This window comes from Labeo rohita, chromosome 1, assembly GCF_022985175.1.
Source record: "Labeo rohita strain BAU-BD-2019 chromosome 1, IGBB_LRoh.1.0, whole genome shotgun sequence".
NCBI classification, from domain to species: Eukaryota; Metazoa; Chordata; class Actinopteri; order Cypriniformes; family Cyprinidae; genus Labeo; species Labeo rohita.
The window spans coordinates 16958765-16975027 of record NC_066869.1 but is presented as its reverse complement, the minus strand read 5'-3'; the positions used below and the strand labels follow the sequence as shown (position 1 = coordinate 16975027).

Sequence of the window (16263 nt, the reverse complement as noted above, 5' to 3'; positions counted from 1 at the left end):
ATAAGATATTACTAATGTGAGATGTGAAGTCAAATTTATATAAGTCACAATTGTAACAAAAGGTTAGAAATTATGACCATTTAAACCGCGAAATTATAAGCATTTTATGTGCATTTCGACTTTTTCCATCTCAAATATAACTTAGCATGTCATAATTTCGTTTTTTTTAGTCATAATTATAACATCGGTATGGGATAAAAAAAAAAAGTATATTTATTTACAACCACAGCCAAGAGATGGCGCTATTCCACATATTTACGCAGTCGAACGCCATCGGCAAATAGAACACAATTGGCTGGCGCTTGATTGGTCGAGCCAGACCGTCCCTTGTTCTGATTGGTCCGTGAACAAACATCATACCCACACACCAATTTCTTGCGATACTTCCGCCGTGAAACAGCGTGTGCTGCAGTGGACGTGAGTATCCTCGCATGGCTTGTCAAAAATAAGCGAGCAAGCCTGTCTGCTGTCTAGATGTGCTTGAGTGTTATAGTTCCCCAACCCCTCAAAACCCCCGAGCTGTGGGCAGTGCGCTTGTGTTTGCTTGCAAGCAGTCAGTGACCTTGGAGTTCTTGTATGGCAAAGTTCATGACATAATCCTGGATTTCTGTGGCTTTGGGGAGACAGACGCAGTTAGTTAGGTCTGTGCTCAAGCAGAAGCAGCTAATTCCCTCTCATGCAATAGCTGTGTGCTGTATCAGTCAAACTTACAGGCCTGCTTGACATTTAAACAGGCGTTATTGCGTTCAAAACAGCTAGAAAAATTGCAAGGCGGCTAGCAAGCGACCTTAACTGGCCAATGGCTAACGCTTGGGGTCAAGTGGTTTGGTGCCTTTCTAAAACAACGTCAAAGCTATACAATAAAATGCAGTAGTTTTAATAAATAGTTTAAAAAAATAGGTTAAAGGCCAGTTCTCACGAAGGACAATAACAAGATAAAGACAGAAAAAAAATAAAAGATACAAGAAATTCGTTCTAAATTAATAACACAGGAATATATATGTATGTATATGTGTGTGTGTGTGTGTATATATATATATGTGTGTATATATATATATATATGTATATATGTATGTATATGTGTGTATATATGTATATATATATATATGTGTGTATATGTGTGTGTATATATATATATACACACATATATATGTATATATATATACATATATATACACATATATATATATATATATATATACACACACACATATATATATATATATACACATATACACACACACATATATATATATATATATATATATATATATACACATATATATACACACATATACATATATATATATATATATATATATATATATATATATACATATATACACACACACACACATATACATACATATATATTCCTGTGTTATTAATTTAGAACGAATTTCTCGTATCTTTTATTTTTTTCTGTCTTTATCTTGTTATTGTCCTTGGTGAGAACTGGCCTTTAACCTATTTTTTTTTTTTTAACTATTTATTAAAAACTACTGCATTTTATTGTATAGCTTTTGACGTTGTTTTATATATATATATATATATATATATATATGTATATGTGTGTATATATATGTATATATATATATATATATATAGCTAATTAATGATTTAAACATTGACAACCAGTCATCTTGTTTCGAGCATTTAAAGCTTAAAGGGGTCATCAGATGCCCATTTTTTCCAAGTTGATATGATTCTTTAGGGTGTTAATGAAAAGTCAGTAACATGCTTTGGTTAAAATTTCTCAGTGGTAGTGTCTAAAAAACACCTTTTTTACCTTGCCAAAATCAGCTCTGCAAAAATCATCCTGTTCTGGTTGACTTTAAGTAAATGACGATTACTGTGTTCATTATTACATCCAACAACAGAACACCAATTGCTTAGAAGCCGTTCTTGTCTACGTCCCTGTTCCGGCATCGAAACAATGGTGATCGGACTGTTACTGCTCATTTAAGGCGGGTCTAGGGTAAGAAGACCGTGTCAATCAATTATCGTGGGAGCGACCTCTGTCCGTGTGTTGTCACACAGCTTGATTTGAAAAAGGGGAAATTATTTTTACAGATTAAATAAAAACCACTGGGTGGATTTTATCATTATATACATTGCCAACAACGACATGTAAAAGTGAACTTTGCATCCGATGACCCCTTTAAAATTAACAGTGTTATAATGCGTTGGTGCTTTGCGTCTGAACGCAACTCAGCACTGAAGAGGAATAGAGGGGTTGCACATCACCATTTGTTCAGTTACCCAGATGCGTGGCCATATTGGCGATACTCGGATGTAAACAACAGCATGGATTGCACGTGGTACACAACTGTTAAGTTGTTCTGCTAATTTATGCTGTCTAAACCACGGAAAAATGTGTGGAAGCTGCTAAATCTTATAGAGAAGAACTTAGTAAGCAGTAAAGGGCACAATATTTTAACAAACTAAAGTTAATAGGTGGTAAAGACACGTACGAGCAGTGGTAATTAAGAAATTAGCCTAATATTACACCTGCCTGACTGGAAATGATAAGAACACATGCGAATGTTGTCAAGATTCCTGCCCTGGAAATCCTGGATCAGTTTGGCCAACCACAAACGCCTTTTGTTCCTGAGTTTTTTGCACTCTTCTCCTTGATTTGTTATAACTCTTGACAGTTTATAATACTTCAAATATTTTTCCAGTCTGACAGAGTAGTAGAGCCCAAAACTTGACAATAATTGACCATTTCCAGCAGCAATAATCAGCAAAATGTAAGAGTTTCGCTCGGTTCAGTGGCATTGTTTACGTTCAGTGCTGCCAATATGGCCGATTGTTGACGTGTTGTGAAAACACTATTCGTCTGTTCTGCATTTGATTCAATGGGTGAATGGGTGGATTTAAGAATGCGTAAATCTGATAGATGACCAGACAATTAAAATGCACAAATTTAATAATTATGAGACTTTTGGTAAAATGTTTCATTTGTTTAACCCACACAAAGGGTTATTAAACCAGCATTTTTGTGAACTAATGCTCGTTTGAATTGCTAGGATGAATCCCAGTGTAAGAGTGTTTCAAAATCCCCACAATTACTGCAGATGGACCTAAGAACACATACAAGAATGCAAACTGCTTTTAATTACTCGGTTTCACGTAGTAACGATTTAACCCACAGAACGGTTCAGTAATCGAATCTTTTGAGTGACCAAATTTAAAAGAATTTAAAAGTCATTAAATCAAAAATTCCCATAATTACAGTATATGGGACCCCATAGCGTGTTTTACTGTATGTGAACTCAAGTAAACTAATAAATTCGGTTTTATAGTGGATCATGTTGACTTAATCCACAGTGGTTCAGTCCCCGACACCATGGCAGAAACGCTCAGAACGGAATGAAAGAACGCATCTTCTGTCAGCGTCCACTTAGTGCTGTACGTGACAAATCGATGCGAAGTGATTAATAATTCAGCTGGCTCATTACATACAGTGTCTACAAGAGCTGTTCACTGTTTCTGGACATATTTACTTTTTCCCGAGTCCGTGACGTGACGGGTGGGCAGTGCTGGACTTTATTAAAAGAATCGGGCGCTATTCTTTCTCTCTCTGCGCATCTCCATCAGCGGTGCGTTTGCGTTACAAAGCCCTGATCGGGTGTTCTGTGCATGACACGAGTCTCTGAAACTGTCGGAAATCTCATCTGACTTCAAAGAGCCGAGGCTGCACAGAGGGTTCGGATGCTGGGAGCTGGTTTTGAACACTAAAGTCTTAGTAGCGTTTCTTTTTTTAGCAGATCTGAGGTTCTCAAAGCATCATTTTGACTGCTTCCTTTACATGAGGCAGTTGTAGTTTCATCTAGTGCAAAAGAAGAAACTATTAGGTTGGGGATTCGGACCTTTTTGGACTGTGAAATCAGTTGAGGATTGATTTATACTGGTGTTTAAACCTGAGAAGTTTTTGATCATGTCTATTGTTGCTGGTAAGTGGTTTCTTCATAGCCTTACAAAAAAGTAAAAGTGGTGATATATGGTATAATAGTCAAGATACTTTATTGTATTAAATTTAATTGTAATTGAATTATTGTATTTAATTTTTTGTGGAATATTTATTTAAATTCTATAACAATTTTCTATTTAAATATATTTTAGAATGTAATTTATGTCTGTGATGCACAGCTGAATTTTCAGCATCATTACTCCAGTTGTCACATGATCCTTTAGAAATCATTCTAATATGCTGATTTATTAATATTAATTATCAACTAACAATTTAACAACATTAATGTTTTTACTGTATTTTTGATCTAATAAATGGAGCCTTGGTGAACATTAGAGATTTGATTGAAAAACATTTTAATTGTTCCAAACTTTAAACTTCCAAACTTTAAATTATATCCCTAGTTAGAGAACCAAAAACCATGGTGGAATGAAATGGTCCTAAAAATGACAATAATCACCAGCTGCGATTTCATAACAGTTTTTAAGGTTGTTGTCAGTAATGTTTTCTTTCCCTGTGTTTGTATGTGTGTGTAGATCTGTATAGAAACAGCCCTAATGCAGGGATGGCAGAGTTTCAGGAGAAGCTGAGATTGCAGCATGAGAACTCTATGCACACAGAGCTGGAGAAGCTCCTGACCACCACCAAGCCACCGGAGGCGGAGGTAAGACCCTTGTCCTGCAAACTATGTGCTCAGCTGAGGTGACAAACACATTCCAACAGTGTTTCTGTCCCTACTCATGTATGTACCCAAATATATCACCACACACACACACACACAAACACACAGACATGTAATGCTCATTTTTGTCTGAATCTCTTAAATTATTCAAGAATGCAAATCATACAGACAGTGACAGTAGATCCCTATAATTGTATGTCAAGCACAGCATTTTTTAATTTCAAGAATTATTAATTAAGAAATTATTATGAGTAATTATCCTTGTAGGACACCTATTATTCCCCGTTTTACAATATGTAATACAAGTCTCAGGTGTCCCCAGAATGTCTCTGTGAAGTTTTAACACGCTGTTTTTGTGCATGTCTCTTTAAATGCAAATGAGCTGCATTATCTGTAAATTGTGGACTTCTGCTTTAACATTTCTGATATAGGGTTTTCTGAGCGTACACATATGAAGTACTTCCACAGAAGGTAGCTGTCACACGGCATGTGAATACTAAACTTCTCTTTCATGTCTTATTGTGCTTAAATTGTCAAATACACACAAGTTTATGTTAAAAACACGCAAGTTACGAAAACAGTCGGTTATGTCTGTGAAGGTAAACAGCTGGGAAAGAAATGGCATGTTTATATTAGATCTGATCAGATATAGGTCAAATATAACATTTATGATTCAAAAATTCATACAATTTTGTGAAACATATTTTTGCCTTGATTTCTTAAAATGTAATGTTATGTTAAATGTATGCACTCAAATGTGTACATGCAGCAATTGAATTTTTAGAGCAATTAAATCAAACACATTAGTCTACTCTGTATTTTAGTAAATGCATTTTAAAATAGATAAAACCACTATCAGAAGACATTTTTATTTGTCATTGACGCATTAATATTTGGTTAAAAAAACTTGATTGCACAAAATGCACAGATTGAAATCTGTACCATTCAGATTTTGAGATATTTATTCATAATGAAGCTGTTCTTAATGTGAGCAGTTATGGCACACATAACATGAAGTCTCATTAATTCGTTTTTATGTAGCAGCCCATGAAACAGTGACCTAACTCAGGAGGTGTGTGTTAATTACAGCCCATCGTCCCATGATGCATCACCAGAACGTTTAGTCTAAATGTTAAAGGAGACTTCAGAGTATTAATTATGCTTATGTGCTGCACAGTGTTGTACAGGGTAGTGTTGATTCAGATACAGTTTTCTAAAGCATTTTATTAAATTAATCATTAAATACAATATATATATATATATATGTTCCAGGTTCAATACAAGCTTGCTGCAAGCTTCCTAAAATCCTCACAAATGTTTGCCTTTGTTGATTTAAAAAAAGAAATTCTCTTCTTTATTGAATAATACACATTATATTGAACTTCATGATATAGAGCTTAACATCCTACCAAACTATATATGGAAATGAAATCGTAATAACTTGAACTGTAATATGGTTATTTGTGCCTCTTGCAGATCTCCAGGAAGGACTTTGAGGGATTCAAAAAGCTCTTTCACCGTTTTCTTCAGGAGAAGGGGCCGTCTGTTGACTGGGCCAAGATCCAGAGACCACCCGAAGACTCGGTGAGACCACAGAGCGCTTGATACCTTGTGTGATGAGTAATAAAGAATTTGAAATTAAAATATAGCCATAAAAAACAGATATTTTTCAGCAATATTGCATATATTATTACAGCAAAATATACATAGCAGTACTGAATTAATTAGGACAGACAGTTTTCAATTTTCAATTTTCAATTTTTTTCAATTTTCAGTCTATTTTTTTGTATTTATATATTTGCAAAGAACAAAATAAGTTTATCTTTTACTTTAAAACAAGTTTTATAAGTATAAGTTGTATATTATATGTCACAAAAAAAAACTTGACCCACAAACACTTCTATATACTTTTTTATTTTTTATTTAAAAGAGATATTTGATTATTAAATATTATTTATTAAAATGTACATTGCATATAATGCAATCCAGCTGTACAGTCGTAGACAGATGCCCTTTTTATACCATTAACTTATGCTTCTGCATTCACAAAGTCACTGAATAGCAAAGAGGGCGAGTGGCAGCAGAACGTGCATGTGTATGGCTGATCTATCAGGTCCGTGACATTTCCCTGATGATCCCCTCCTTTAAATAACCCACAGTCCCTCTGCAAATACCCCCACACTGAAGGTTAGACTATGAATAGCACAGCACGTCCAGCATCTCTCAACCTTGGCTGACATTTCTTTTCAACCAGCCGTTGAGAAACTCATGTTACAGCACATAGTAAAGCAGGACGAATGATCTGAAATCAGCTCTGTTAGTTTGAGACTCATCAAACTCATTACGAAATAAGCATCACGACTGTTTCTAGATCAGAACTGAAGCTTAAAGTGTAATTCTCAATGGTGCTATTTCAGTCACTGTCTGTGGAAGTGATCGCTGGCTGGATGCTTGATCGGTCAGCTGAGTATTTGTGTGTTGTTTTCTTACTCAACGTCTCAGATGTTTTGTTTGGTCACTCTGGCGGACGTGCAGTCAGGAGAGAGGCACTTTGAAACCTTATACTTGGCCTGTGGTTTTAGCTTTACTGTTAGTCAGCTTGAATATCCTTTTTAAAATTGAAGTCTAACTTATTTAGAATTGTTTTGATGCAAAATGATTGATTTATATTTTAGTTAGACCTCAAGGAAAATAAATGAAATGTAACATCCAACATGCACACTACCAGTCAAAAGTTTTTGAACAGTAAGATTTTTAATGTTTTTTAAAGAAGTTTCTTCTGCTCACCAAGCCTGCTTTTATTTGAGCCGAAGTACAGAAAAAACAGTAAAATTCTGAAATATTTTTACTATTTAAACTAACTGTTTCTATTTGAATATATTTTAAAATGTAATTTATTTCTGTGATCAAAGCTGAATTTTCAGCATCATTACTCCAGTCTTGAGTGTCACATGATCCTTCAATATGTTGATCTGTTCAAGAAACTTTTTTACTATTATCAATATTTAAATATTTAAAACAGTTGAGCAGGCTACTTTTTCAGGATTCTTTGATGAATAGAAAGATCAGCATTTATCTGAAATAAAAAGCTTTTGTAACATTATACACTGCAGTAGTCAACATTTGAAGTGAATCAGAAACTTTCATTAAAGTTGTCCTAAAACTAAAACAGTACCCGTTTTTGTTTTAGGACAACTTTGATTCCACTTCAATTATAGAAAGTAATACTTTTATTTAGCAAGGATGCTTTAAATCGATCAAAAATGATGATAAATACATTTATAATATTACAAAAGATTTTTATTTCAGATAAATGCTGTTCTTCTGAACTTTCTATTTATCAAAAAAATTCTACTCAGCTGTTTTCAACATAATAATAATAATAAATCTTTTTTGAGCAGCAAATCAGAATATTAGAATGATTTCTGAAGGATCGTGCGACTGGAGTAATGATGCTAAAAATTCATCTTTGAAATCAGTAATAAATTGCATTTTAAAATATATTTAAATTAAAAAACATTTTTTTAATAGTAAAAATATTTTTTCATTTTTTTTCTGTACTTTGGATCAAATAAATGCTGGCTTAGTGAGCAAAAGAGACATTAAAATTCTTACTGTTTAAAAACTATTGACTGGTAGTATAGTTTAGTTGTAAGATTCTGAGTCATTGGACATTGACCCTTTTGCCTTCAGCAGTGAGATAAATGCAACAGTGGCTGCTGTGATGCAACTAGGAAGATCACTTTATGCAATTTTTGTTCATGAGGTCGGTGTGTGTGCAAAGTCTGCATCTATTGCAGGCAAGGAAGCTCTAGCTCTTATCAAAAGTAACACACCCAAATCCAAAAGATCATATCACATCAGCTCATTTTTTATTAAGAATAAGTCTTTATTTCAGTAGCTCTCACAGTTTTCTGCTCTTCATGTCATGATCTCTAGGTTAATGCCTTTCCAAGATTATTTGAGGTCGGTTTGAAGGTCCATCAGCTCTGCTTTGTTTGACTGGAGTCAATAAACCATGCACTGAAAAATGAAACAACGGTCTTTTCTCGCCTAATTATGTCCCAAAACCTTTGCTTTTATCTTCATAAAGGGTTTCCTCTAATAAAACCAGACTGTAGGCCTGGAGTACATTTCTAATCAAGTGAAAATGATGAAAAAGCACACTTCAGATTAATTTTCTTCTCTTCACAAGGTTTCTATATCCTGTGAGAGTGATTGATAATGCATCTGTGTGTTTCCTATATGGTGTAGTGACATATAAATCATACAGCTCAGTTTGTATGTATTTCACACAACAGATCCAGCCCTATGAGAAGATCAAGTTGAAGGGTCTTCCTGCCGATGTGGCGTCAAGCCTTAATAAACTAGCAGTGGTGAAGCTCAATGGAGGTTTGGGGACCAGCATGGGCTGTAAAGGACCCAAAAGTCTTATCAGCGTCCGTAATGAAAACACTTTCCTGGACTTGACTGTACAGCAGATCGAGGTATTACACAACATATGTTTCAAGTGAAAACTGATGATGAGATATAATTTAATGTAACTCTTTTTTCTATTTGAATAAATTTTAAAAATGTGATCAAAGCTGAATTTTCAGCATCATTACTTAAGTCTTCAGTGTCATATGATCCTTCAGAAATCATTCTAATATGCTGATTTGCTGCTCAGAAAACATTTATTATTATAAATGTTAAAAACAGTTGGGCTGCTTCATATTTTTATGTAAACCATATTGCAAGTTCAAAAGAGTAGCATTTGAAACATCTTTTGTAACATTATAAATGTCTTTACTGTCATTTTTGATCCATTTAATGCATCCTTAGTGAATTAAAGCATTAATTCCTCTAAAGAAATCTTACTGACCCTCAGACTTGAGCATAAGTAATTTCTTTCTGGCTTTTTTCTGGCTTATATGTGACCTTGGATCACAAAACCAGTCATAAGTGTCAATTTTTAAATTTGAGATTTATACATCATCTGAAAGCTGAATAAATAAGCTTTCCATTGATGTATGGTTTGTTAGTACGATATTTAGCCGAGATACAAATCTGGAAACTAAGGGTGCAAAAAAAAAAATTCTAAATATTGAGAAAGTCACCTTTAAAGTTGTGCAATGAAGTTCTTAGCAATGCATATTACTAATCAGAAATTAAGTTTTGATATATTTATGGTAGGACATTTACAAAATATCTTCATTGAACATGATCTTTACTTAATATCCTAATGATTTTTGGCATAAAAGAAAAATCGATAAGTTTGACCCAAACACGATATTTTTGGCTATTGCTACAAATATACTTGTGCTGGTTTTGTGGTCCAGGGTCTCACATGCAATCTGTGTATGATGAGGTAAGACCATGTTTGCAGTTTCAGACCTTGGTAAAGGTTTCCCTCTATGTCAATGACTGTTTACCCCAAAGTTGCATAATATCAGTTTTTTTCCACATGACAAAATCAAAGGCGTTTAGAGGAATATCTTGAAAAATACTAATCTGTTATGTTATGTAAAATGGGGATCAAATGCGGGGCTCTGCAATGACGTCACTGACTGTTTTATTACATAACCTGCCCACAAACAATTATAGTTCCTTGCATTCATTGTTTACAAATTTTGCTCCTAGTTTTGAGACATATTTTAACATGCAGAATAATTTAAAGGGACAGTTTACCAAAAAATGAAAATTCTGTCATTAATTACTCACCCTCATATCATTACAAAACCTTCATTCATCTTCAGAGCACAAATTAAGATATTTTTGATGAAATCCAAGAGCTTTCTGACCCTGCAACTGACACGTTCAAGGCCCAAAAAGGTAGTAAAGGCCATCATTAAAATAGTCCATGTGATATCAGTGGTTCAACTGTAATGTTATGAAGCTACGAGAATACTTTTTGTGTGCAGTGAAAACAAAAATAACAAATTTATTCAACAATTTCTTCTCTTCTGTGTCAGACTTTAATGTGCGTTCATTAAAATATCACAACGTATGCGTGTGATGCTGCTGACGCAGTTGACAAATGGACTATTTATCAATGTCCTTACTACCTTTCTGGGCCTTGAACGTTTCAGTTGCGTTGCCGTCTGTGCAGGGTCAGAAAGCTCTTGGATTTCATCAAAAATATCTTAATTTGTGCTCCGAAGATGAACGATCTTCAGAGTTTGTAACAACTTGAGGGTGAGTAATTAATGACAGAAATGTAGTTTTTGGGTGAACAATCCTTTTAACTGAACATCTTTTATGCAATCACATGCTTTAGTGTAAGTTACTGAAGATACATCAAACAAAATACATGCAAATCAATTTACAGACATGATATTTATTAAAAATTTAATTAAAGATTTCGGGTGAATCTCTCCCTTTCAGCATTTGAATAAGTCGTATCATGCAGAAGTGCCACTGGTGCTGATGAATTCCTTCAACACAGATGAAGACACCAAGAAGATCCTGCAGAAGTACACGCATCACTGCGTCAAGATACACACCTTCAACCAGAGCAGGTACACACACACACTTCTCATCATCCAGTCATTAACTGCCATTAATATTTCAAGATTGATTCACATCACATTTGTGCATAGTGTTATTGTCAAGTTGTCTGTTTTTCTCCCCTGCACAGGTATCCCAGGATCAATAAGGAGTCTTTGTTACCAGTGGCCACTAACATGAGCCTGACGGGTGAGAATGAAGAGGCCTGGTACCCTCCCGGGCACGGAGACATCTACGCCAGCTTTTACAACTCCGGCCTGCTGGACAAGCTCATCGCGGAAGGGAAAGAGTACATCTTTGTGTCCAACATTGATAACCTGGGCGCCACGGTGGACCTGCACATCTTGAACCACCTGATGAGCCAGCCCAGCGACAAACGCTGCGAATTCGTCATGGAGGTCACCGATAAGACACGAGCTGACGTGAAGGTGGGTGGGGTTATCATGCTGACGTGCTGCTTGTTCTATTGGACGAAGTACAAAAGAAACTCATTTTATGAGCTCACATTGGCTTCAAATGACTTGAGAGTTAATAAATGACAATTTGTGGTTGAAATGATCTTTTAAAGTTGTCAGTATACTTCTAGACAAATTAAATAACAAACTCCTGTGACGTCATTTTGAACTAAATCAGGCCAAAATAAAGTTTGGAAACATCTTGCCAAGTCAAATTTTTCAGAAAAGTACACTTTGGCTGGTAAACACCTTCAAGCTACTATTGGTTCATGGCAATTATGTAATAGAAATCAGAACTGTTTTGGTTGTCAGCATACTTAAAAAATATCTTCTTTTGTGTTTCACAGAAAAAGCAGATCAGCTTGAACATTCTTTTTCTTTTTTGGTTTCAAATGACAGGAGGGAAATGAATGTTAATGTTAATTTTTGGTTAAAATGGTCCTCTTCCAAATGGTCCACTTCCAAAAGAAAGATTCACATATAAGTTTTACCCCCTTGTCATCCAAGATGTTCATGTCTTTCTTTCTTCAGTTGTAAAGAAATTATGTTTTTTGAGGAAAACATTTCAGCATTTTTCTTCATATAATGGACTGATATGGTGCCCCGATTTTGAACTTCCAAAAGGCAGTTTAAATGCGGCTTCAAACGATCACAAATGCGGTTGTAAACGATCCCAGCCGAGAAAGAGGGGTCTTATCTAGCAAAACGATTGGTTATTTTCATAAAAATAATACAATTTATATACTTTTTAATGTCAAACACTGTTTTTTTTTTCATGTTTATTATTGTAAAGCTGCTTGCATTAAAATAGAAGTGCTCAAACTATTTAATACAAAGGGCCAAAATAAGCCAAAATAATTTTTTTTAATTAAACAAAAATTAAAATAATTTATTTTATTACATTTAAATGATGTTTAAATTTAAATAAAATATTTTTAAAAACAAAATTCACTTGTTATTTTGTTAAAATAAGTGTTAAATATTATAATGTTGAAACAAAAGTGTAATTAAAAAAAAAAACGTCATGTTTCACGACATGATTTTTTTTTTTTTTTCTTTTTTTTTTTCTTGCTGTTTTCTCACTGCTGTCCTTTTTTTGTGGGTCATTCCATGTCAACTCAACCAGAGGTCCCATCAAATTTTAGAATTTATTCTATTATTTATTCTATTTTGTCTAAAGAAAGAGAAGAACGTATAGTGATGAAAGCCAAAATAAGTAATCCACTATTTCACGGAGGGGGGTCAAAATGACAGTTTTCACCTGAGATTCAGACCCAAATTTATGGGGACCGAAAAAATTACTTTAGAAAGCTGGCAGCATCATTATATTATTTTTACACTGAGGTTGGTAGGTCTGTTAGTAAAATCTGTTGACTTTAGCAATCTTTGTTGCATTATATGCCAATGGTGACCATTCAAAAATGGACACTTTTCAAGTTTTTTCTCCAAAGTTTACATGCCTGTAACTCAAGAAGTTTTAAAGATATCTTAATGCTCTTTTAGATATTGGATCTGAACCAACTTTCCTTTTGGTGTCTTCATTTTTAAGTCTCTACATGGTTCAGTTCCAGAGATATTGAAACGTCAATATGGCTCCTGGAGTAAATTGTTAAATTATACACTTTCAGTGGTCAACAACCAAATGTGGGTCACTTTGCATTAAGCTGATATTTTTAAAGAGGAATATCTGAAAAACAAATAATGTTGAAACTAAAAATGTATCGTTTCACTCAAAACAGTTGCATAGAACATACCTGTCTGAGCTCAATAAATATTATTTTTTTGGAAGTTTGTCTGCGTGTAACTCAGGAAGTATTGAAGATATTGCAATATAATTTTAGATTCTGGTTCCTAAGAATTTTTTCTTTTGAAATCTTAATTTTGAAACCCCTATGTTGTTCAATCCCAGTGATATTGGGATCTCAAAGCGGCTCCATGTCTCATTTTCACTGGTTGAAAACCAAATGTTGGTTACTTTATATACAGCTGATACGTATTACATTCAAAGAACAATGTCTGAAGAATAAACAATGTTCAAACTAGAACTGTAGCTTGTTTCTCTCCATCAAAACAACTGCATTGAACATACCTATCCAAGAGCTTTCAAACCTGTTTATACCCCAAAGCGAAGAACAGTGAATAAATTGTGGTCTTTCCTGTGTTGTTTCCTTCAGGGTGGCACGCTGACCCAGTACGATGGCAAACTCAGGCTGCTGGAGATCGCACAGGTGCCCAAAGCTCACGTAGACGAGTTTAAATCAGTCACCAAGTTCAAGATCTTCAACACCAACAACTTGTGGATCAGCCTGCCGGCCATTAAAAGGCTTCACGAGAAGAACGCCATGGACATGGAGATCATCGTCAACCCTAAGGTGACCATCATGCCTTTTCTATTAGGGAGAACAACATTAGCATAGACGTTAATGTGTGAAATGGGCTTCTGTTCTGCTTTCAGACTCTGGACGGTGGTCTGAATGTCATTCAGCTGGAGACGGCTGTGGGCGCTGCCATGAAGAGCTTCGACAACGCGCTCGGCATCAACGTGCCCCGCAGCCGCTTCCTGCCCGTCAAAACCACCTCTGACCTGCTGCTGGTCATGTCCAACCTGTACAGCATGAACGCCGGCTCTCTGACCATGAGTCCCAAGAGAGAGTTTCCCACAACACCTCATGTCAAACTGGGCAGCTCCTTCACTAAGGTAAGGTTCAAGGAGTTTTACATGGGCTGCTTATTCTGGACGAAAGCCGTCCACTTAGGAAGAGAGAGCTTGACTTTAATGTAAAGCAGTACCTCAATAATAGACTGTTTAGACAATTTATATATTATATTTAAAATGTCTAAATTATATTTATAGCATCAAAGAAATGAGCATAATAGTTACAATTTTAAAGTAATTTCCTATACATAATTTAAATAAACTTTAAATTAGCTGTTCACTAATAAAAAAAAAAATAATAATAATATTTAAATATTTATTTATATTTAATTATTTTTAAATATTACAATTAAATTTTAATTTTAATTTTTTAATATTATTTTTATTTAAATTATTTTATTATTAGTAACATTAATATCATTAAATATATCAAAGGAATTAACAGAAAATGGTTTTAAAGACTAAAGTTAAAAACTATGGTCTTTAAGGCTAGAAACTTTTAATCAGCTGTTTAGTAATTACATGTTTTTAAATTGTTCATGTAATGTTGGGATGTTAATAAAGTTATTTCCAACATGTAATTCAATTAAATAACATTTCAATTTGTTTAAATTAATAAAATATTATAATGTTTTTACATAATTATTTTTTTTAAATAATATTAATAATAAAACATTTAAAATGTTTGTTATATTACATTATATTATATTAATATAATTAAAATAAGCGTAAACGTTAAAAAAAGTCATTTCCTAGACATAATTCAATTAAAGTTCAATTATTCAATTATTTATTTTATTAATTAAATATTTTATATTTAAACAGTTTATAGTATATAAACTATATATTTATTATGCTTTATTAGTAAAGAAATTAGCTGACAATTTGAATAAGTTTGTTATTTCACAGATTCAGTTAAAGCTACTGTCTATAAGGTCTGAAACATTAAACTAGTGTTGAGTAATTGAGGGTTTTAAAATTGTTTAAAGTATTTTATACATTTAAAATATTTATATTATTAGAGAAATTAGTAGAAAATATAACATTTTTTTTAAAATTACACACAATTAAAAACTACTTTAAAGTATTTTTAAAAGTGTCTTCAAGGCCTGAAACATTGAATTAACTGTTTAGTAATTACATAGTTTTGAAATTAATTTTATAAATTTTTTCTTTGAGGTTCGAGACTTCCTGAAGAGGTTTGAGAGCATCCCAGACATGCTGGAGCTGGATCACCTGACAGTATCAGGGGACGTTACCTTCGGAAAACAAGTCACACTCAAGGTTTGACCGCCTGACATCTGTGAGCGTTTACACGCGTCGTGTGTACATATTGTAACTCGTTGTTTCTGTACGACAGGGGACTGTTATCATTATCGCTAATCATGGAGACAGAATCGACATCCCTGCTGGAGCAATGCTGGAGAACAAGATCGTTTCAGGAAACCTGCGCATCCTGGACCACTGAGGCCTTTACAACCAAACTACAACCACATCCACTATTTCACCTGGACATTTACATGTGTGTGTAAACGTATGTCAGATTTGAGTGTGAACATCAAAAGCCGTCCATCTGATGATTAGCATTAAATGTCTGTATGGAAGTAAACAGAATTCACCGTAAATGCTATTGACAGTGAAGAGCTGTATAATGGGTTTTTAACAAAGACTGGTTTTGCTGCTGTGTAGCTCACTCAATACAACACTGAAGACGAGTATCACAACTGCCAGAGGATGCAGACAGGAGATGCTTTACAAAAATGATCTGTTCTCTTTGACAGAAATTAAAATGTTTTTCATCTTCAAAATGTTGGGGTTTTTATTGAATTTATCAAGCACTAGTATTATAATTCTATTAATGACATTTTTTATTAGGTAATACTTTCATTTTACGGTGTCTTTGTTACAGGTAATGTTTACTAACAATAAACAATGCGTAATTGCATCCAACTAACCCTGACCATATAGTAAGTACGTGTAGTTAATTAAAATTACTCAGTACTTA

The 16263-nt window shown here is 34.1% G+C and overlaps 1 protein-coding gene across 2 annotated transcripts; it reads left to right on the top strand.

The window, feature by feature from the left end:
• The first annotated feature begins 381 nt into the window (after window positions 1–381).
• ugp2a (UDP-glucose pyrophosphorylase 2a) lies at window positions 382–16066 on the top strand. 2 transcript variants are annotated; one of them, XM_051114330.1, is made up of 10 exons: window positions 382–417; window positions 4513–4640; window positions 6135–6242; window positions 8960–9145; window positions 11025–11158; window positions 11278–11575; window positions 13777–13974; window positions 14058–14300; window positions 15438–15542; window positions 15619–16066. In XM_051114330.1, exons 2-10 carry the CDS (start codon window positions 4542–4544, stop codon window positions 15724–15726), a joined length of 1479 nt encoding a protein of 492 aa, XP_050970287.1. In that variant the 5' UTR covers window positions 382–417; window positions 4513–4541; the 3' UTR covers window positions 15727–16066. The 2 variants fall into 2 exon arrangements, with proteins under 2 accessions (XP_050970287.1, XP_050970278.1); XM_051114321.1 differs by lacking the exon at window positions 382–417 and adding an exon at window positions 3572–3959.
• Window positions 16067–16263: the final 197 nt, after the last annotated feature.

What these genes read in the sequence shown, in the direction of transcription:
- ugp2a (XM_051114321.1), top strand. An exon ending in TGACTGTACAGCAGATCGAG is followed by an intron (nt 9,146 to 11,024) that starts GTATTACACAAC and finishes TCTCCCTTTCAG; the next exon opens with CATTTGAATAAGTCGTATCA. An exon ending in GAAAACAAGTCACACTCAAG is followed by an intron (nt 15,543 to 15,618) that starts GTTTGACCGCCT and finishes TCTGTACGACAG; the next exon opens with GGGACTGTTATCATTATCGC.